The sequence below is a fragment of the Melospiza georgiana genome, chromosome 3 (assembly GCF_028018845.1).
Source record: "Melospiza georgiana isolate bMelGeo1 chromosome 3, bMelGeo1.pri, whole genome shotgun sequence".
Classification (NCBI taxonomy): Eukaryota; Metazoa; Chordata; class Aves; order Passeriformes; family Passerellidae; genus Melospiza; species Melospiza georgiana.
This window is the reverse complement of record NC_080432.1, coordinates 91463058-91486527: the sequence shown is the minus strand read 5'-3', so window position 1 is coordinate 91486527 and position 23470 is coordinate 91463058. Positions and strand designations below refer to the sequence as shown.

Genomic DNA, 23470 nt, shown 5'->3' with positions numbered 1-23470 from the left:
TCCGTCAGGCAGCTCTGGCGTCATTCTCCATGGTCTTCATGTGAACTCAGGAATGCAGGAGTTCTTCCTGCAGCCTTGATGGAGGAGGTTAATTTTCTCACCCCGTGGCAGACCGTGTCCCTTAGCCATGGAAAACAGTGAGTGCGGGATTTGCTGAGCAGAACCTTGACAGCAACCGTAGAAAGACACATTCTTATTGCTTTGCTGAAAAAAGAAAAAAAGAAAACCAGTATGCAGAATTCCAACCATTCTTGTTCCAATTTACAGGATCAAAAACAAGGACTGAAATAATGTATATCCAGTCCATATGTGTGTTGAAGAAACAATGAAAATCGCAACTAAATTTTAACAATGCATATCTCTGGCACCGAAGCAAACTGAAGCAGTTCCAAATAATTCTTATGCATGGAGTATCACAACAATGCTGATACCAATATCACGACTAAAAAGGGCTCTGTTAGAGTGTTAGAGCTGAGATTCCTGGGAGATGAGCACACCTAAATACAGATACCTAAAAGTTTAAGCTAGGTGTTTAAGCTCCCATTTCAGAAAGCTAAGGCTGTACTTGCTTATATGTAGGTTGTCTAGTGACATCTGAGATGCCATGCGGTATCCAGGGCACCAGGATGGCACTGACACAAGACTGATGGAAAATCCAAACCCTTCTGTAGTGTAATCTGCAGGCAGGATGTGCAGGGACATCTCTGGTGGCATTAGAAGCTCACGCAGCTGAATCTCATCCCTAGTAAATGCAGTTAATTAAGCCTGAGGAGTGTGATGCAGCAGCCACTGAATGTTTTCTGTGGGGTGAGTTTGATCAGGTTCCACAGTCTGATTAGAGCACCATGAGCCGTTAATAGACATTTAAAGCTGAATTGCTGAATTCACTTATCCACAATTCTGGGCATTGTAAGGAGTCCCAGACACCCATGGGGGGTTGGTTAATGTGACTTGGAATGTGCAGCAGACCTGTGTTATCTTAGAACAGCAGCTTGAAGGCACAAGAGGGTATTCCAGGGCACCTCAAGAGGCATTCAGCAGAGTCTGATGTCTGAACCTACAAAGAATTCCTAGAGGTCTAGAATGCTGAAGAGAGCAGCTTTCCTTCTAGTGTCAGTGTCATAATTGCCTAGGTAATTAATTCTGGTTATCTGTTGGAGAAAGTTGTCTTGGGATATACTTCAAGTGGGGTATTTCAATACCCTTAATCATTGTCTGGAGGCAGAGTTTTGCTCCCTTGCTGTGGCACCTGAAGAAGTACCCACAAATACTGAGAGGCAAAGCCACAGGAAAGTTCATTGGATCAAAGGGAGCAGAAAGACACGTGATGATCATGAGGGAATTAGACAGCCCTGAGATCACATGGCACCACATGTGGGGCCAGCCAGGGAAATGAGCTGGCAGTGCTGTTACCACCAGACTGCAGCACAATCCTGGTCCCACAGCGTGTCTGCCTGCTCCTTCCCCTCCACCTTCACGGCTGCCTCATCCAGACTAAAAATATGTAATGGGGTAAAAAGAAAAAAGTTTGAAAAGTCACAGTAAACTGAGAAAATATGATAATGGAAAACATTCAACAGGACATTGCTTAGACATCAACATCATTCTTGTTAGTTTTCTTTTAAAACAATAAATAAGTAGCATAAAATATTTCACTCTAATAATAGTAAAAAAAGCTATGCAAAGGGGGAAAAAATGGCATTCCTGCTATAAAAATGTTAAGGAATTAAGTAGTGTATATTGCAGAATCCAAAAATCCAACAACCCTATGGCTTGGATTTTACCTTATTTGTTATAACAAGCATGTGTACAGAAAAGCAAGAAACTTTTCTCATCTGTAAGCACTAGTTTCAACTTACATGATTCTAAATTTAAGGAGATTATGAGAATGTAACATTTCTAAAATTAATTATGCAAAGCATTTCCACAGCTTGAGACTGCAACAGGGATCCAGTTAAAACTGTTCTTGGTTTGTGATGGGAAAGAACTGCCTTATCTAGGTGATCAGCTCTACTGTACCTTTCAGACCTGTAAGCTGTGGGTAAAGATAGGTATGATGTAGATACTTCAACATCAGTTAAGTATGTTTTCATTATTAAAATGTATAGTTTAAAGAAACAAACAAGAAGGATTAGACAATAATTACTTCTTCAGTGAATGCCATCTCACAGATCAATATGTTCATTTTTTCCCATAACTTCTGGAAGACCCTTTGTCATGCCCAAGGGGACGCTATGATTGAAAAGAATTTGAATCATAGCAGTTATGAGAACTGAATGTTTAATTAGCCTAGAAATGAAAAAAAAACAACAAGCAAACAAAAAAATCCCTACAAAATGGTTATTTCAGCTACAAATCTCAGTATCTTTTTCTGAGTGCTTTCAGTAGAGACTCGCTTCCTCCACACATGAATTGCTTTTTATATATCACTAAAAATGTTAAAGAGAAGTAAAGGAAGATGAATCTTTGGCTAACCTAAAGAATCTATGCATTTAGGGTCTAAGACCTTGACCTACATGTTAGCTACCTAAAGCATTATTTACATGGCATCATTCAGGATGCCTTGCATCAGCTGCTTCTTCCTAGTCCTGAAGACACTTTAATATTTCAGGGGTCTTCATTTAAGGTTCTTGGAAGTGTCAAGAGCTCTGCTTCTGTGCATGACCAGACCTGCCTGCCCCCAGCATCTCAAACCCTCTCAGTTTATGACAGATCATGTGGAAAACCAAGAGCATCCTTCTGTTTGATTTCTTGTAGGGGCTTCATTTACAAAGAAACATGAGTTAAAAATACACCATTTGTGGAAGAAAATAAGCCCCCAGTAATAGCAGAGTTTGTCTAAGCATGACAAGGATTCCTAAGTATTAGACAACTCAGCTGGAAGATGAGAACTGGAAAACCCCCAGTGAGGGGGCTCGACTCCCTCTTGCAGAGGTGCCTCTCAGAGGCAGGTACCCAGCGTTTAGACACTTGTTACCTTCAGAGCATGTCTGGATTAGAAATGCCTGGAGAATATCATTCCACACAACCTGTGAAATACTCCCAATGTCTTAACCAAGCTTAAGGCAATGTAAGACAACTCTTAAGACAAGCTCAAGAGTTGCTAAGGACTGAAAGCCACAGCTACACATGAAAGAAGAAGCATCACCAGGAACGTAACCATCTCTATTTTGAAGAGTCCACTCCATATTTGTTAAGTGAAGCACTTAGGGAAGTCCCGGAAACAAGAGTTTCCTAGAAGTCTTTAATTATTCCGAAAGCTTCAGACTTGCTGAAGGTAGGCAGTGTTTAATAGAAACAAATGGCTTCTGCATTATTTGCGCCAGCAAATAGACAGCGAGGAGATGCGAAGCTGCCCTAGTCAGAGCTGTGACAGAGCTTTCAGGGCACCAGGTGCAGCAGCGCCCTGTGCTCCGGGGGGAGCCCCGGCCCCCTTGCACCCACCCGTGGATGCGGCGGCCGCCTCGCTGCGCTCCGCCCCGACCCTGCCCGGCCGCCGCTCCGGGCACGGCCCCGCCGGGAGCCGCCGGGAGCGGCGCGGGCACGGGGAGCGGCAGGGCCGGGAGCGGCAGGGGCAGGAGCGGCAGGGGCAGGTAAAGCGGCGGGCAGGTAAAGCGGCGGGCAGGAGAGGCGGCGGGCAGGAGAGGCAGCGGGCAGTGCCCCGCGGAGCCCCGGCTCCCCTCACAGACGGGCTGGCGGCGCTCGGGCCCGGCGCGGGTGCCGAGGGGCGAGTGCCGCACCCGCCTGTCCCGCACACCTGAGAGCAGAACGTGTGGCGGGGATGCTCCGCGGGAGCTCGGGAAGGAACGGAGGATTGCGGTGTGGTGCCAGCTGCTCGCTCTCCTGCCCTCATCTCTTTGCTTCGTGCCACAGTAGTTGTCTCTCTGTTCTCGCCACAGTTCCATCTGTGTGGCTCTGCCGATACTGTCCCTGTACGCCAGGGCTTGCCTTCCTCCAGCTCCTTCCTATCGAGCCTGGGAAGAAAAAACACAGAGGACAGCAATATTCTGTGCTGCCAGTGGCACCTTTTGCTGCCTCTATGTTTAGCAGCGGTCTTGCTTTAATTTTTCCTTGCATATGTCCAACAATTTGAGAGAGAATATTTATCAAGTGGAAATTCATTATTACTTTTGGGTGGTTTGGTAAAGCCCCCAAACTCCCCAACAGGCACTGAACTTAAAGCGCAAGGCAAACGGAACAGGCTGGGAGGGAAAAGGGGAGGAGGAAGCTTAATTTCTTCATGCAGAAACTGGATGGAACAATCCTGAGAAGGAAGGAACAGCCACACTCTTTCCGTGACATTCTGGAGAAGGTCATGTTCCATTTCAGCCTGAGATGCACAACTGACTCACTCTCCTGGTGTTTCTGAAGAAAAGAAATCAGTGATCTGTTCTAACTGTTTCTGTTCTTAGGGAAGGACACATTTTGTGTGGTGCTCTTTTAGCCACTTACCTGCTTTGAGTTTCTACAGTGACCAGCAGCGAAGGGAAAATATTAGATCATGTCGGAGTTCTGGCTAATTTCTGCCCCAGGAGACAAAACAAATCTGCAGGCATGGGAGAGAATGAACACTGTGACATCTAAATCCAACCTGTCCAGCAACAGTAAATTCCATATTCCAGACTTAAAGGTAAGTGAGGAAGGGGTTTGTGTATGGGCAAAATAGCAGCATTAGCCAGTGCTAAAGACTTTTGGGATAAATACGAGATTTATCATTTGGGATAATATGCAGGGGGTAGAAGGAGCCTATGGTTGGGGGATGAGTTGTGTTCAGTCAGCTGAAAATTGATCAGAGAGAAATAAGTCATTGTTCTTGAAGCTGAGCTTCACATTGGAGGGGTAGATGTATAAGGAGTAAACATGAGTGAGATGTTAAATAGGTGATCTGTTGCATTCCATGTACAATGTGCTCCTAGTCATGAAAGTCATACAGCACGGTACATCCTGGATTGCTAATGCAAAGGGAGCAGCTGACTATCCACAGCCATGGCAGCAAGACTACTGACAGAGAAAAGAGTGTTGCTTTTTTGTGTGCACAACAAAGAGATTGATAAGATTTTTATCATCCATGGACCTTATTTTTAATATCTGTGGACCTTACCCCACTGGTGGTGGTGAGAGTCTGCTTATGTTGAAGGAAGTAAAGCATTTGGAGTATCTGAAGATGTCCATTTGCATTCTATTTGTCCTATGTAAAATTTATTTCTTCTCTCTTAGATTGACCCAACATAATGTTAAGCTGGCAACATTACAAGAAAAGGTTTGGCAATAGGCTGCAACACCATAAATATGAGGTTATGACTGACAGTGATTCAAAAAGCAGATGTTGGTCAGAAATGGCTTTGAGAGACTTGCTTTGGTAATAACAGAGAACACAGACACCTCCTTTTGAATAAGTGCTGCTTCCCTTTGTTCTCTTAGTACATCTGATTTGTTTGTATCTGTGCATTATTTGTGTGCATTTCCAGTCACTGTTTTGTCTGGTTAAGACTATTCTGTGGAGCTTGATGATAGAGGACAAAAACAGGAAGAAAGACACTGACGTGTAATCTTGAGATTACACATACTTTTTTCCTTTATTGGAAAAGGCTTTTTATGCCCTAGTTCTTGGGTAAAGGAATTGCTACTATTTTCCACCAAGTAAATAAGTTTCTGCCAAACTGTTAAATTCATGTGTACTAAGGACAAGTCAGTCCCCTTAAGGCTCTGCCAACAGAAGCCTTAGACAGAGTTGTGCATCTTTCACCTAATTCTCATCTTTTGCACAGGTGGGGACACTGGATGCTCTTGTTGGTCTGTCAGATGAGTTGGGAAAACTTGATACCTTTGCTGAAAGGTAAAATAGATCTTATTTACCACCTACAAATGAGAAACAGACATTGTTTTTATGGGATGTTATGTCCTTGTGTTCACCTTGGTCTGACTCAGTTCAGTCTGGACTACAACTGGACTAAAGTGGATAGGCTTTGTTTAACCCTTGTGTTGATTGTCATGGAGTTATCACAAAGAAAGACTATTCCTTAAAATTTAGATGAATTATATCCACAGTTGCTTTGTCAGCACAGCAATCCATTCAAGTGGCAGTGCTAGGGAAGCTGTTTTTCATAAGGAAACTGTTTTAAATGGTGGGTTGTGGGGTTGTTTCATGCTTTTGTTTTAAAGAACATCCTCCCACCTCATCCAGAAACTTGATAAAACAACATTTAGAGAATGTGAAGCCCTCCCTGATCTTGTTTTGATAGAATATTTCTATTGAACCTTCTATCCCTTTTCAACTAGATAGAGGACCTCTAATGATTATATTCGTTTGAATGAAGTCCAGACTGCTCCCTCTCAGGCTTTTAAACTCCTTAAAAACCAGAATATTGACTCATATTGCATCAAACCTACTTAAGCAAAGACTCACATGATCTTCTTGCTGACAATTACCAGGTTTGCCTTTTGGGTCAAACTGACCTGGGCATACAAAAGAATAATGTAGTACAGCAAGCAAAGAAAATGACGAGTGAAGGTATAAGCTGCTGGGTTTTTCTGCTTTGTTCTACTTTTTGCTTTGGCAGCTTACCTAGTTTTGGTCACAGACACATGCATTAGCTCTGGGTCTTTTTGCCTTTTTTCTCCCAGTCCAGACTGATAAGCATTTTCTTGTCTAAATATGCTCAATCCTTTCATAGATCTTTGTGTGGCAGTTGCAAAGAAATACAGAAACCCTGATACAAACTACGCATCTATGCTAGGCAGTTTAGGTGAATGTTGGTCTGCTAGAATACATTTCTCCATAGCATTTTTTTTCCTGATTTTCCTAGTGCTACACAAGGGCTGTATTAGAATTATTGCATATGATAATTCTGGGTTGCACACAAGATGGATCTTTTAGAATCATAGATATGATTCATGTCTCGAGTTGAAACGGTCCCATCACCATCATTGAGTCCAACACCCTGCTCCTCACAGAACTACCTAAAACTAAACCATACTGATTCTTCAGGACTTTAAGCAAGGCAAAGCAACCTAATTTATCAACAAAACCATCTCCATTGTGACCCTGCCAAAGATACTGCCCCATATTCTTTGTAACATGTTCCAGCTTCTTCTTCAATTGTAGAGATTCTTGAGGAAGTGGAAAGGGGGGCAAATTTGGGAAGAGACAGTGCCCATACCTGCTATCTGTTCTAATGGAAAGTGTTGGATGATCCTTGTGGATCTCTTCAAACTCAGAATATTCTGTGATTCTGTGTCTCTAATCAGGGTAGCAGATAGGAAGCAGCTGTGTGTTCTGGGTTTGAGGGCTGCCAGAAATTATCAGAACTGATTTTTCAGAAAGGCATAACTAATTCCCAGCTTTGTGAAGCATTAGGAGTTCTGAAAAGCTGAGTTCAGAATCCATGTAAGATCATGGAGGGCAGTTAGAAGTGAAATGTCAGTAAGAGCTCCTTAGGCTCACTGGCTGCTGTTATCTTTGTCTTTACTTGCCAGCACCATACAGCTGCTTGTTCAAGCTGAACACCACTTTACTGCACTAATTGTCCCTTTAATGTCAGTAATGACTCTTACCCTCTGATGGGCTCTGGGGACACGGAGCAAAGGGGTCAGTGAGGCTCATCCACTGTAATCTGCTGAGGCAAGGACTCTTCCTGTTTGTCTCATTTGCCTGTCAAGATCAACAAGATTTAAAAATAAGAAATATATTTTGAAAAATAAGAAATATGCATTAGAGTAGTAACAGAGAATAACAGAATAATCAGAGGTATTAGCAGACTGAGTCCCACAAGGACCTACAAAAGCATTTTGCATTAAATAAATGTCTCAGGTTTTATGTGTAAACCCTTGTGATTCAAGGGTTAAAATGCCAGGCACTCTCACTTGGTTGAAGTAAATGGCATCCAGTGGTTACAAGCCTGTTCAGATGACCTGAGCATTTATGTTCCTGGTTCTGTGAAAGAGCTGCCTGCTGAACTGTTGCTGGATAAACACAGCTGCCAGTAAAGCCAGGCAGTGCAAACCTGTCAGCGCTGCCTCCTGCCAGGACAGCAGAGAAGGGGCAAGAGTTTGCAGGAGCTATTGTTTCCACATACTTTTATTATTTATTTACACAGGGAGGAGGAGTGTTTTTCCATGTCATCCTACGGTAGCATGGAGCTCTCTCAAAAGCTGACAGTTTCCTGGGTCAGTCTTACCCAGGGGTTCTCTCTGGTGCTGGGTCAGTGGCATACCTGGGAATGGCCTCAGATTGCAGGACTTCTGCTCCCTGCAGTGTTTTGGAGGCCTGGCGGGTAGCACCCTTTCTTTCTCAGTATCATTTAAAGTGTGTTAGACGTTTTTTTGGAAGCTAAAGACATTGCACAAGACATAATAGTAGGTTAAATAGAGTTACTCCCTTTACAGATTTTTATTACTACTTCTTGAAGCAGTTTTGCTGAAACTGTCATTTGATCGTGATATTTGCACAAAATGGGATTCATCTTATCTAAAGGCAGAGATCTGATACTTAGCTGTGAAAACTGTCTATTGTTGGATGTCAGTGTAGTCAGTGGGGCTCCTCCAGGGGTCTGATTCCTGTCATTTGCTCCAGACATCAGTGGTGTGGAGGGGATAGGTTCTGTCTTTGCATGGGAAATATATTGGGTGAGCAAATCTCGCTTGCTTTCACAGGATGCAATGCAAGGCACAGAGGCTAAGGCAGGACTGGAGAACATTCCTCTGGCACAGTGTATTACACACAGTGTGGCTGTACCCTGCTGCAGGGACCATGGGATGTGTGGGTAGGAAGGGAGCCAAGCCTTGCCTGGGCAGGTAGGACTGTCAGGTGCATGAGAGCACACACCTGTCCCCCGCTCTGTATCCATGGAGAGGCCAGAGCTGTCTCCCACCTGTCAGTCAGCCACCAGATGCACTCAAGAGTCCTGAAAGCAGCTCAGGCCCTTTGGAGAAGCTCCTGGTTTATACATGTCCCTGTGAACTGCTTTCTCCATAATGTCTTTAACCTCTGCTATGCTGTTGGTTTTACCAACTGCTGTCTCGTTGTGTGTTCTTTGGGCTCTTGGAGCATCGTGAAGGAGACAAAACCCAGCTCTAGCTACAAGCTGAAGTTTGCAGAAGTGCTTGGTAAGGCTGCAATTGTCAGGGAAGCTTTGCCTGGATCCCTCAACCCCCTACAGCCTGAGTGTGGGAAACATGTGCTGCACCCTCACAACCTCCAGATGAGTCCCTATGGGGCTGCAGGCAGGTGATGAAACACTGCAGCAGCTCTGAGAAAGGGAGGTGAACTAGAGCACAGTGGTATAGATTCCTCTTACAGGCACTCTGAACTGCATCTGTCCAGGGTCATGGGAAGAATGATTTGGGTTGAAAGGCTACTTTAAAGATCCTCTGGTTCCAACCCCCTGCCATAGGCAGGAAAATGTTTCATTATACTAGATTGCTCAAACCCCTATCCAACCTGGCCTTGAATGCTTCCAGGGGCTGGGCATCCACAACTTCCCTGGGCAACCTGTACCAATGCCTCATCACCCTCATAGTAAAGAATTTCTTTATATCCAGTCTAAATCTTCTCTTAGTTTAAAATTGTTGCCTCTTGTCCTGTCACTATAGGCACTGGTAAAAAGCCTCTGTCCAACTTTCTTATAGGAGCCCTTTATATATTGAAGTCACAAGATCATCTCTTCTTCAGACTGAATTGACCCCAAATAGCACAAATTTTGAGTACTGCATTCTTGGCAGCATCAACAATCTCAGACTTTTCCTAGCTGTCATAGGACTGGAAAACCTTTTCCAAGACTAAGTTTCTTCACAGTAACAAAGATAAATGCAACTGCTTTGCAGCACATGAAAGAAGAATCCTCTTTTCTAACACTTTCGTGGTATGTATACCTGACCCAAAGTCTCTTTTCTGCTCCTGAAAACCACAGGATTGGTCACAACACCACATTGTCCAACCACATAATACAATGTCCAAACACTGTAGATGCCTTTTCAGTCTCCAGCTAATCTGCAGCTGTAGCAGTCTCTTCTTAGTAAGGAAAGAAAGAGAAATGAAGCAGAAGTGAAACCTGCTGTTGCACTCCCTGTCACAAGGCCAAGGATAATGTCCACTTTGTGTCTCTGCCAATTTAATGGTCAGGCAGTAACCTTGTGGCTTCTGGGCTCTATACAAGGTGCAGTCAACCTAGGACAGTTAGGGAACTGCAGGCCAAATTCTGTGAATACTTTTGAGTGCAGAAGGATACTTGAACAACCAGAGAGTCTTGCAGCCTGTATGAGACAGGTACTTTGACTAGAGACAGGGGGGACTACTGCTAGAGGGACTCGATTAATCCATTTCTTAAAACAGGCAAAGAATAAATGGCACTGCTGTCATATATAGCACAAGAGTTCTACTGTCATTACATTGCAAGGGTTCCATATTGCCAGAGTTTTGTACCTCCTTGATGTTTCTTGTAGGCAGCTCCTCCAGGCACTGACTCTTCCTTGTCCTCACAGCAGCCACCTGACTCCCACCAATCCACTCTTTTATAACACTCTTCAGATTGGTTTCAGGTGTGGCCTGTTAAAATCAGGCCTGTTCCTAACCCTTAATAATTGGCTCAGCTGCAACTCTTTAGGGGGTAAGATTACTTTCTATAGTACCTTTATTTACTTATGTTCTACCCCCCTACAATTCCCCCTTTTAATTAGAGTGGCAGCATTTCTAGAAGGGCATATTCAAATAAATTAACATTATGACACATCCATATATTTTATTTAAAACTAAGAGTTATACAAATGTTCAGACAATATATTATAGTACAAATATGTATATTTCTGAGTGTTGGTTCAGTTTTGCAGCTTTTCTCAGTTTACAAAGTACTTACCTTCAAAATCTTTTATACTCATATTTAACAAACACTAATAACTGCAATTGACATATTTTACCAGTAGTTTAGTATTCAAGTCCTTTTCCCCAAATCCACAAGGTTATATAGTTGAATCCTGTTTCCCCAAATCCACAGGATTATATAGTTTAGTCCTGAATACACAGGGCCATATACTCTAGTATTTGAATCCTTTTTCTCAAATCATGTTAAGGTCACCACTTGTCATATATAGTGCAAGAGTTCTAATGTCATTACATTGCAAGGGCTCCACATTGCCAGGGTTTTGTACCTTCTTGATGCTTCCTGTAGGCAGCTCCTCCAGGCACTGACTCTCCCTTACCCTCACAGCAGCCACTGACTCCAGCTCCCCTCAGCCAACCAATCCACTCTTTTATAACACTCTGCTGATTGGCTACAGCTGTGGCCTGTTAACATCAGGCCTGTTCCCAATCTCCAATAATTGGGGCTCAGCTGCAACTCTTTAGGGGGTAAGATTACTCTCTGTACTACCTTTATTTATTTATGTTCTACCCCCTTACATGGCATAGTGGAGACTGTGTTCTCTAGGAGAGTCTCTGCACAAATCACTGTTCTGGACTGGATGGAAGGATTTGAATCTAGCTCTCCTGCACCTTAAAGGAGTGTCTTGTCCACCATGCTGAAAAAGAAGAGAGAAGGAGTCTTGCAAAGAAAAGGAATAAGAAAGAAATTCCCATCAAACAAGATAACACTGCTATTTTCCCCTGAGTATTTTCTGAGAACCTTTTCTCAGCGAGCCCTAAGGATGTCTTTAGCATCCTATGGAACAGATCTTTAGTCAGTGTCTATATGCAGCCTCCTTTACCTTCATTGCCGTGGGGGTTTTAAACATGAGTTTCTTGCCATTCTTGCCTTCTAGTTTCTGCTATGCATAAAATAGGTGTAAAAAAGATTGAATTTTGATATTCTGTAAGTCCAGAACACAGGCAAAATGGCATTACCTATGTTTTTGCAGAGATCAGTGTATTTAGAGATAAGACATGGAGTTCTGCATTGTGTTCTAGATTTTTTATTATAATTTGAATTGCAAATTAACTTGCCTTGCTTCAGAAATGTTTTGTTTGGGCATTTCTGTTTATTAGATCGCTGTGAAACTGTTTTTTAATAATTTTGTTTCTTCACTAACAAAGCTTCTTTTGTTACACTTAAGTGTAATAAAGAAAATAGCCCAGTACATAGGAGAAGTTATGGAGGACTCAAAAGACAAAGTCCAGGAAAATCTTCTGGCCAATGGAGGTAGGTGCTGTGAATGTGGGGGTTTAAATGCATTGATACTGCTTTTGCTTGCTTCAGAATATGAATATGTGGAATTGAAACCCTCACACTTCAGAAAGGACAACCATCAGCAACATTTTATAAGAACGTGTCTAGCCTGCTCCCATTTTTCTCAGCTGAAGCTAACTTTGGAGTGAAGATGAAAGTAAGAGACATCCTTGTTCACTCCTAACATGATTTAGCACACTCCTGTGCCCTGCCTGGGCTTGATTTCTTAAGGGCACCTAAATCACATTCTGTATGGTTGTGTGACAACTGTCAGTGATCTGTCAGTAATTTGCATTTCCCAGCTATTCTGGAAAAATACAACAAAATTGGATGTGGTATGCATGCTGATTACAGACTTACAGCATGATGCTGTTGGATAAACTAAGAGTGTACACTCCATCTCCCTTTGTCTGCAATGTTGTACTTCAGACCTGTATTAATAAAGGATGGAGAGGAAGTTCTTTTAGAAATGTCCTTGAATGATATAAAAGTGATGTTTGATGGGTGCAACTGTTCGAGAAATACAATAATCCCATTTACTGTGTTTCAGGGCTAAAGGATAAAATGAAATGTCTCCAAAGTATGTTGAGGACTGATGGTTGTGGTGTTGTTCCATGCATGCATTTGTGTATATTAGTGCTAGACACAAGTCTTGTTCTGGTTGTAGAGATACAGTGATCAGGTTACGATGGATTTCTCAAGTAACAACCTCGTAGCTTGATCACGATATCCCTATGACTTGAGAAACAACAGGTTTCATTAATTTCCTCTGTTTCCCCTTTTTGCACCATTTTTTCCCTATCAGCTCTGCATGTGTTCTATTAGAAGGATATGGAAATTACTTGCATGTCTTACTAATTTCCTCTGTCTGGGGTTGGTCATCCAAACAAATCATACTGAATTAGGGCATTAACCTTTTTAAGATTACCAACTGCATCTTAAAAAATGAAGTCAGCTTTAGTATATGAGGATTCCCCTAATATATTCCAGTGTCAGTCTTCATAAGCTTCAGCAACTTTACTGGACCAATTCTTCCTCCTTCCCTTTCTGATTAGTAAAAGAACTATAAAGTTGAACACTTTCTTGAGGCTGTGAAATCAGAACCAAAATTATAAGACGTGATTTATTGTTGCACAGTCCTGTTTAATACTATTTGACCATCCCAAGATTGTTTTAAGTAACGCTGGCTTTAGCTCACTTGTATATAAGCCCACTAGCAGTTTGGTAGTGGCTATGTGTCTAAAAAGTTTTTTTGCTAGATTTTTAGGAACAAAAATGCAAAATAGTAAAAAATACAGCACTTTTAGTTACATGAACTTGCACACACACACACACACACACACTCAACTTTCCAGTGGATAACAGTTGAAAGCAGCCACATGCAAATTTTCCTCTTACAGAGGGAAATGTGTGCTTGTGTAATATAGAAACTTTTAATATATCATAACAGCATAAACAACCTTTCTTGAAATGTAAGTAAAGCTGTCCTTCAAAGATTTGTACCAAATTCTCTTCCATTTATGGAAATGTTAAACCTAAATGAATTAAAAAAATTGGTAAGAGGTGGAGCCATTCCTTAGAGTGATCCCAAAACAAAGCAAAATGGGAAGCATAACAATTTTGAAGAATTGAGTGTTTTGGAGAGGAAGTATTTAACGTGTTTTAGAGCTGGTATGTAAGTTGGATTATGAGACATGCAGGCTGTGGGTTCCCTGGGCAGCTGTGAGCTGGTTGGAATCATCTCTCCTGGGTGGGCAGCTGGGTGAAGCCCTTTAGAAATGACTCAACAGGTTCCATAAATGAGGGATGCCATTCCAGGAGCATCAGGGTGCTGGGGCTGCTTGGCATTTTCAACACAGCTGTGCTAGTGTGTTGACAGTAGTTTGTTCCATCCCCAGGATCAGGCTGCTTAACTAACCTGCACCAGTGCCATCTAGCACTGGCAAGTTCACTCAGGAGTGAGCTTGAAAAACTGGGCTGAGAACTCAAGCAGTGCTCAACTGCCCAACATTTGGATGCTGCTGAGATTCAAGGAATGTGAGGTTAGAAAGGACATGTGAGGTTCTTCAGGGAACTTTTATATCTCATCAGCTATAAATTGGTCAGTGTCTGTCTTTAAAGAGCCTGTGTCTGCAAAGCGTGAGCACACAAGCTTAGAAGAAAGGCAGCAGGGTGAAATCCTTGTGTTGTGTACCCTGTGCTGAAAATGCTGTGTGAACTTGGTTGCTGAAGTATTTTTGACCTGTCTGCCTTCCCCACAGAGATCACGAGCAAGCATCAACAGAGAAATGTGCATGCAGCAGCTGTGTCATAGCTCTCCCAGTCTTCTGCCGTTTTGCCCCTTTTCTACACCCTCCCTGTGCAGGAAAATTTGCTCATTCCTGATGGGGTATCAGCAGGAAGGGTTAGATCTTTGCCCTGTGACTCTTGACCATTGAATGTGGGGGACATTGACACAGCTGTGGTTTTGCAAGAGGGGGAGAACACTGCCATGGCAAGGGCTCTCTGCCTTCCAGGCAGTTTATCTCTTGCTAAGAAGCCTATTTCTCCTAACATAAGATTTTCCATGCTTTGGAAATCTAATAGGGTAAACTGACTCTGTTGTGGGGTGAGAGAAGCCCATGGAAAGGATAGTACTCTCCTGCCAAGGGTATTCAGTATCACATGAGACTGCAGAGTACCCTCAGCCTGGTAGTATGGCAATTACACAGTTTTTCACATTCCTTCTCATGCATCTTGGTTTAACTAAACCTCAGAGTCCAACCCATAAGAAATTGTGCTCAGACCTTGCTGTGGGACTGAATTAACTCTCTGAACAAGGCAGCAAAGAACACTGAAGTGCCCCAGCATGCATGTCCTTTTACTTACCACCTTGAGCTTGTTTTGCTCCCTATCACCTTAGAGCAACTTCCCAGACATTCTCCATGTCTACTCTCCTGGTCTGGAAGGAAGCCCACCCTTTAGGGGACATGCTTCTGGCCTCCTTGTCTAGACCTTGAGACCCTGCCTGCCGCCTTCCCCTTGTCTCCCTAACTTTCTGGGGGGGGCAGTTCCAGCCCTTGTCATTGTGGCAGGATGCATGACTTTACCCCATCCTAGAAAAGTCTGCAAGAACACCCTGTAGTGGTGAGTTCAGCATCCAAAGGCCCTCAGAACTCAGACAAAGAGCTGTTTGATTTCATGAGCTGCTGGAGGAGAATTCTTTATTTGGTACCATAATGTAAGCCTTAATGTTTCCAAACATTAAGAGCCCTTGATCTTCAAACAGTGAAACAGGAAAACCTTGTTCTAGGAGCTGGGTGTTGTATGTGTTCATTTCCCCTTCATTCTGGAAAGATGATGTGGGTCCCTGTGGTCCAAGGGTGCTTTGTTTTGAGGGTTGCATGCACAACTTTCCTTGCTGTGAATTCCTTGCTGTGAATTTCTCTTCTTGGATGCTGTGACTGGATTTATCTATTATATAAATAGCCTCTAGCTTTGTGTGAAATGGGGACCTTTGTGTGAAAAGTCAGTGAGGAATTCCTCATCACACCTGCATTTGTTTGATTTCTAGTGAGCACTTAACTGAATCACAGAGAAGTGACATCTGCTACAGTCTTAGTACCTTTGATCAGGCTCTCAGCAACCCTGAATATTACTGCTGATCCTGGGCACAAAGTTTTTCTGATAGCTGTTGCTGGGTTTAAATTCAGGCATATTGCAGAAATCTAGATTGAGATTACACAAAACTGTTTTTATTGTGAAGAAGAGTAGCTGTACACTGCTGTGTCCCACTGATACAGATAATTTTACACTTTCTCTGTACTTTTAGGTGTAATGCAAGAAATATCTTTGATTTAACTTTTAACTTTTGGAGATGTCTAGGAAGTTGATTAGATTGGGTGATCTGTGCATATTTGATCTAGATCAAATCTCTATAAGAATTGAGAAGTAGGCTTCTGGTTTTTAATGCTCTGAAGTTAATCAGAGCTATGCCTAACCTATAGCTGGGGACTACTCCCCAAAGCTTGACCTGCCATCTGGTACACTATCTGCTTTCATGCATCTCTTTTTATTTTCAGTTGACCTCATTAGCTACCTGACACGGTTTGAGTGGGACATGGCCAAATATCCTATAAAGCAGCCGCTGAAGAATATATCAGAAGCATTATCAAAGGTAAATTGTACTCCACATTTTAAGATGTCAGCATGGGGAAGTGTGTCTTTTGACTAGTTGTGATCCCTCCCCTCATGGTAGGAGAGGAGCCTTTGCCTTTGTTTTGGGCAGGAACAAGCTCAGAAGCACACACTTTGTACTAAAGCAGTTGATATTACTGTTGCAGTATAAATTAAAATAATGATACATATATTGAAATTTATCCAGTCTGTAAGTATATGGTCCTTTATCAGATTCACTAGAGTACATTGATATGTTTTGTGCACTTTAATCCCCTCCATTGTAATTTTCTTTTATTTTTTTTTCATATACTGCCATATTATTCTCCACTTCAGAGGTGTTTTTCATGAAATTGTTAGTCTGACATTAAATCAAAAGCCTTCAGGCCGAATGAATTATTTACACTGTCAGTTCATTCAGAAAGGCATGATGTGTTGTTGTTCAATGTAGGTAACAAATAAAACCATGAACTTGCCCCTTAGGTAGAGCTTTAGCACACCAACAGCAGCAGCTGACTGAACCCCATTTTCTGCTGAGGCCTTTGCCCCAGGGGATCTCTCACCCTGGCTCTCTCTTGGCCACAGGCCGGTGGTTTTAGGAGAGCTGGCAGCTGTGTCTCTGTGTTAAGGTGGTAGTTGTGGGACAGAGGGGAGAGCAAGGCCTCAAGCACTGCATTGACTCCCTTTTTTCACTTTGTTTTAGCAAGTGACTCAAATAGAAGCAGACCTGAAGACCCGATCAGCTGCGTACAACAACATTAAAGGAAATTTGCAAAGCCTGGAGAAGAAAACGATGTAAGTATTTTGCATTGGGGATGCTGTTGCTGGCCAAAACGTGGGCAGTGTGTGCTCACACCCATTGCTGTGTTGTGGTGGGAGCAACTTTTCCAGCTTTAGAACATGCTGAGCATTTAGAGACCCAGTGAGAACAGGTGGTAGCTGGTGTGGTCAGCATATCTCAAAATCAGCTCAGGGAGACTGAAGTTCCTAAAAGGATTTTATTGACATTGTGAGCAGGCAGTCTTGGAAAAAGTCAACTGTTTTGCTTTGATGGGACTTCAGGGAGTCAGAAATTAGATGAGGTGTGTCAACTGGTGGATTCCTTTGCCACATGGAGCTGTGCCCTATGTTCTGAACAGCATTTGCAAAGCTCCCAAAGGAAACAGCTCTGTCTTGCTTGATCCTGCACCTCATTAGCATCCCACTTATATTTTTGTTTTCTTTTGTCCCTTTTGTTGGTTCAGGTAATGCACTGTTCAGGCTTCCCAAATGTTCTCTCCCCTGTCTTCATCTGCTTATGGTCTTTGCCTATGTCCATGGTGACACCTGGGGTTTTTTTTTCCTAGGATATTACTAGGGAGAATGGTAAAATCCAGTAAGCAGTAAATTTAAAACAACTTAGATGATGCTGTGCAAGCCCTCACCCAACACATGCTCATATATACTATTGTTCCTACTCAGGATTGGGCACAGGGCACAGGTGGCTGCCTGCTGGCCAGGGCTCCACCAATTTGCAGAGCGAGAAGAATGGAGACCTCATGGCCAGGGACAATCTTGTCATCATTCCGTCCATCTTTAAATGCTGTCAACTCTGGTGTCCACCAGTGCTAGATAGCTTGGGTTGAACAAACATTGAATAAGTTACCAGCTAGTTAATTAATATTTAGACTGGCCCAGGGAACCTCAAACCCAAAACTAATAGTTTAGGTCCTTCTTCACTCCTGCCCAGTGACAGGGAGGGGAGCTCCTTTTCACACCTAGTGCTTTCCAGCCACATACAGCCAGCCCTGGCTATCTACATGTCCTAGGAATTAATGTGATCAGGTGAGCTCAGTGTGTGGAGACCTCCTGCAGGTGCCACCTGTGCATGAGGCTGCTGCTCTCGCTGCTGTTCAGCAGGAGTGTCTCAGCCTGCTGGTCCACAGCAGTCCAGGAATGCCAGGTTGCCGTGATGGCTTAGGTCTGTACATACATGTTTCACTCTGCCTGCAGCACAGTCACACCAGCAGCTCAACAGGTTTCCTGAGAGAGCAGGTGCTTCCCACAAGATGCAGTGATGACTGGGAGCAGATGTGCACTTCCCAAGTATTTACACCCTTACTGTAAAAACAATAGCAGCAGAATGGTGTGTTTTGCACAAAGGGCATAAACTGGCCTTCTCTAGTCACCAATATTGTGTCCTTTAGTATTAGTTACTTTTTGAGTCTTTTAGTTGCTGTAAAAATAACAGAACAGCTATTTAAGAAGCGTAGCTGTGTCCTTTAGCCACGTCTTTCTGGGCCTTCTTCTACCCCAGTATAGATTAGCATCTCCACCCACAGCACAATGCCCCCAATATTCCACTGCTGAGTTCCTGCTGCTGTTATTTTTACTTTGTCTTCTTCACCGCAGGGGAAATCTGCTGACCCGGACCCTGGCAGACATTGTGCACAAAGAAGACTTTGTTCTCAATTCCGAGTATCTTATCACGCTGCTCGTCGTGGTGCCAAAGTAAGGCAGCAGTGGGTGGCACTGAGTCCCAGGCCTAAGCACCACAACCAGGTGACACCTGGTCAGGTTGGGGCAGCTCGTGACTGCCCTGCTGGGACACAGGTGGAGCCCTTAGCAGAGAAGAAAGAACAATTTCTGCCAAGAGTGGTGCTAGCACAAAAGAGGGAGATAAAGACTGCGCCAAAGCTGGAGCAGAACAATTGGCCTGAGGGTTCTTCATGGTTATGAGTGGGTTCTCAGTCTCCTGATAGGAATAGTATGAGCTAAAAGAAAACCAGATTTTGACTGCAGCCTAGCCAGTCTCTAAAAGGAATTAGACCTGTTCATCTCACAATCTCTCTCTGCTGGCTGTACCCTTGTAAGTGGCCATACATAGGATGACTGCTAACAATGGGGAAGTTACACCATGTTCTCCTTAGACCCCTACACAAAACTTTTCCTCTCCATATAGCCCTGTCCCAACACACTCTTCTGTCTCTGAGAAACAGGTTACAAAAAGCTATCTGAAGATCTGAAGTACTTTTGTTGACTTCATTATGTGAGTTTATTCACACTAAAAAGAGACTTCTCTCATTGCAAACTCCTACCATACCCTTGTTCCTTTCTCACAGGGCTGGCATTCACCATGAGTGCAGTCTAGCACCAGATCAGCTCTGGGATTGCACATAGCAGATGTAGCACACCTACCCATGGACCAGAGCAGCTTGTGCAGGGGTCCTGGAGCATGGGACACTGTGTGGTAGCCTGGAAGTACGAGCCATGTTCTTCCCACCATCAGTTTCCTCATACTGACCCTTCCTCAAGCCAAGATCCAAAGTGAAGACTGAGGCTGTAGCATTGAGGGAAGCATCTCCTCAGCTGGTAACTAGGAGAGGAAAGGATAGGAGAGGCTTAATGCATTTTAATGACATAACCAAGCACAAAGAGTTCAACCCTTCTACCTTAAGTAATTAGCATAATTAACTACATATATCAATATTTGCTTTCCAGTATATAGTATTTATTTACTGTGCTCTGTTTTGTGTTGCTCAAAGGTCAAGCTACGTACAGTGGCAGAAGACCTATGAATCACTCTCAGATATGGTAGTACCTCGCTCCACCAAGTAAGTGAAATTCCAAATTAAGCTCTGTGTTTGTTTCAGAGATCCCTGTCTTGTTTCAGCCCCTCAAACTGGTGAATCCTTGAGGAAATCACTAGTCTAAATGCATAGGCTCCACATTAATGTATTTGCAATTCAAATAGAAATTAGTTTGTTGAAGGAAAGTACAGATGAAAAAAAGAAAGGTCAGGGTTTTTTTACAATTAGCTTCTCTTTTCCAGTAATCTATTTGTTTTTACTTTCAACCAGACTGTTGCTTGTTTTTGTGTAAAACAGGCAATTTATTACATTAATTGAGGTATAGTTCAGATATATGCAGTCATATAGAGCTTTATGGAAAGTACTTTATAAAAAGATGAAACACTAAATCTGCATTTTTAATTGCTTCCTGTTGTAACATAGAATAATTCAGCATACTGTCATTGAACTAGCAAAAGCCATATTAACTCATCCTTTCAGCCTGGGTAAAAAAATGTTTCCTAGGACTTAAATATTCCATTACTTAGCTCATGCAGACTATGACATCCAGTCCAGGGCACAAAAGCTGACCATGGTATTACCTGAAATGCAGAAGGTGGAAAGCATAGAGAAAGAAACAAACTGTCTTGTCTACTGCCTGCGACGAAAACACAAGTGCATGTAAAGCTGGGGGAATGTTACCAGGAAACACAGAAAAATCAGGCAGGCAGAATGTGTGTGTATTCAGTGGGCTCAGGAACTAAACCAGTTGAGTTTTACATTGAGATAGAATAGCCAGTGCAAGTAAAGTCAATGTTCTCTATTTCTGTCACAGCAGTTTTGAAAAAGCAGGGTGTTGTTCAGTATCATAAACGAAAACAGAAAGAATTGCAAAAGAGGAAGATGAGGTAGGTAAAAAAGGCATGAGGGATTTGCCATATCAAATCACAGCAGTGGATTTCTCTCCCACAGAATGATTGCTGAGGATGCAGAGGGAGGACTCTTCACTGTGACCCTATTTAGAAAAGTGATGGATGACTTTAAGGCTAAAGCCAGGGAGAACAGGTAAGAAGCCCTGACTGCTGGGCAGGGCAGGCTAGCAAGAGATGAGGATCAGGTGAGGCTTGTTGTGCGTGCAGGATGCCAAATCCATCACTGGTTTTAGGACTTCTTGACTGCTTGTGTTTCTGTTGGTCCTAAAGCCATTGAGAAGGCAGGGTGGGAAGAAGCTGTGGTAGCAGAATGAGTGATCCTGTTCTTTAAGCTCCAAGTTACAGATGCTGGAATTACCCTTTCTGCTCTCATTCTGCTGGCTTTCTGGGGGTGATTTCAACTCCTACCCTCCCCATACTTTAACTTGTTAAATGGCTTCAATGGCTAGCAACTTCCCATACTTGCTTCTCCTTGGAAAAAAGAAATGAGTTTCACATTGCCTGGACTAAGGCTTGTGAGAGCAAATGTCATTCAATTGTAGGTTCATGGTTCGAGAATTTTATTATGATGAGAAGGAACTGAAATGTGAAAAGGAAGAGCTGATGAAATTAGCTTCTGACAAGAAGCAACAATATGTAAGTAGCACCTTGTGAGTTGGTGGCCCACATAGTGGCAGCCTTTGCTACCAGGGTGCCTAAACACCTCTCTCAGAAATGGCTTTATGGTTCCAACTGTCTCTGGTGAGCTCATTTAGTCCATAAAACTGAGGCATATATAATGATAATAATAAAATTATCATAATTAGGAAAAATAATGATTTGGCCAAGGTCACTTGAGTTTCTAATAGACTGGGAGCTACTATCAGGCTGCCTGGGAAGTATTCCAGCAGTCCATGATGGCCTCAGTGGCAGTGCTGGCTATGGAGCTGCTTCACTCAGCGAGGGGATCATAGCACTGTTCTGGTCTCACAGGGCCCCTTACTGCGCTGGCTGAAGGTGAACTTCAGTGAAGCATTTGTGGCTTGGATTCATGTGAAAGCCTTGAGAGTTTTTGTTGAATCTGTCCTGAGGTGAGTACACACAGAGTGCAGGCAGAGATTCCTGGGGAAGTCAAAATGTACAGGTCTCTTCCTGGTGCAGGTCCTTTGTGGGAAGAACCCTTACTCACCTTGTTTTGTCTTGCTCGAGGTGTGTGCCTTACACACTCCATTCCAGAAGATCACAGCAGACAATATAGATGTCCACAAAAAAGGTGACATACAAATCTGGTGAAAAACAATTTTTTGGGGGTACTTACAGGTAAGGGGAAAACAGAAAGACACTGTTTAGTTGACTTCTGGCTTCAAAAAGAAAAGGCTTTCCAATAAGGAGGCAGTGTTGTTTCTGCAACACACAACCAGTGGGCATGCCTGAAGGCTGAGGAGGGAGAAGGGCATGAGCAGACAGCTGTGACCCTTCCCAGCAGGTGATCAGGTATGTTGTGTTCCAAGGTATGGCCTCCCTGTGAATTTCCAAGCAATGCTGCTGCAGCCAAACAGGAAGTCTGTGAAGCGCCTGAGAGACGTCCTGAACGTGGTCTTCAAACACCTGGATGAAGTTGCAGCAGCAAGTATAATGGATGTATGTATTTGGACCGCAGGTGCACATGCTGTAGCTTCTCTCAGCTTAGCTGAAGGAACACTTCCACTGTCCTGGGGTTAGAGCATGCATCTGCTCACATCTTGCAATGACAGGAGTCCTGGATACAGCTCTAAGCCCAGCTGGTTACAGACTGGATTAGGGTAGGCTCAGATTAGGATGCAGATGCAGAGAGATTGCTTATATTTTCTGTTGAAGCATCTGATGTTTACAGCTGCCAGAACAAAACAGGTCTGCTCTACACTTTTTATGTAGGTGAACAGCTTTTTATGGCTGTTCACCTACATAAAAAGCTTAAAATCTACTATAAACATTCAGATCAATACAAGCAAGAAACATTAATTTGGAACTAAAACCTAGGACTGTCACACCTCTGTCCTCTGTAAAAGACTGTCATTTATAAATAACTAGGCCTTCAAAAAGCAGCAGTACTTGCTTTCTCCTTCCCCGTATGTTGAATTACAATTCGAAACAATTTAGGCTAAAGCAATAAATGAGGTAGCAGGCCTTCAAAACAGCCTAAAACCAGCAAGCATGGGTCCCATTGCACGAAGGGAGCAAAGAGATGAGTTGCTGTGGAGCTGAAGCACACAAAAATGCTACAAATTCATAACAGCACAGGCATGAATTCTCAATGCTAATTACTTGAGGCAGCCTGAAACAAGAAGCAGAGCAGGTTCTCAGTGAATTCCCTACCTTAAGCATGGCACATACAAAGCTCCATTGCACCTGTGGGAAAGGAGCACAAAAGCAATCCCCTGGAGCTTGGAACTGTGCAGGTTTACAGGTACTAAAGTGGTCATTTCCTTTTGCAGCCTGGCATGGACATTCCTGGGTTACAACTGAGCAATCAAGAATACTATCCTTATGTCTATTTCAAGATTGACCTCAGTCTTCTTGACTGCAGTTAAAGAAGAATTGCTCAAGCTTCATCTATTAAGTTTCAAGACTGTGATGTTACTGTAAAACAATCTTTAGCTGCTGAAAGTGAAATTAAAATGCAAATACTGCAGCAGGATGAGCTTCCTACCACTTCTAGTAA

The 23470-nt window shown here is 43.1% G+C and overlaps 1 protein-coding gene across 1 annotated transcript; it reads left to right on the top strand.

Moving 5' to 3' along the window:
• Window positions 1-3869: 3869 nt before the first annotated feature.
• On the top strand, window positions 3870-23437 carry ATP6V1C2 (ATPase H+ transporting V1 subunit C2). Its single transcript, XM_058019618.1, has 12 exons — window positions 3870-4630; window positions 5769-5836; window positions 12043-12128; window positions 16217-16311; window positions 17014-17105; window positions 18702-18800; window positions 19835-19903; window positions 20831-20923; window positions 21333-21426; window positions 21763-21860; window positions 22281-22410; window positions 23244-23437. The coding sequence occupies exons 1-12, from the start codon at window positions 4502-4504 to the stop codon at window positions 23337-23339; spliced, it is 1149 nt and encodes a 382-aa protein (XP_057875601.1). The 5' UTR covers window positions 3870-4501; the 3' UTR covers window positions 23340-23437.
• The last annotated feature ends 33 nt before the right edge of the window (window positions 23438-23470 follow it).

Coding starts and splice junctions, on each gene's coding strand:
- ATP6V1C2 (XM_058019618.1), top strand. CDS start 4,502: ATGTCGGAGTTCTGGCTAATTTCTGCCCCAGGAGACAAAACAAATCTG. Junction 12,129..16,216: donor AAATCTTCTGGCCAATGGAG/GTAGGTGCTGTG, acceptor TTTTATTTTCAG/TTGACCTCATTAGCTACCTG. Junction 20,924..21,332: donor GCTAAAGCCAGGGAGAACAG/GTAAGAAGCCCT, acceptor ATTCAATTGTAG/GTTCATGGTTCGAGAATTTT.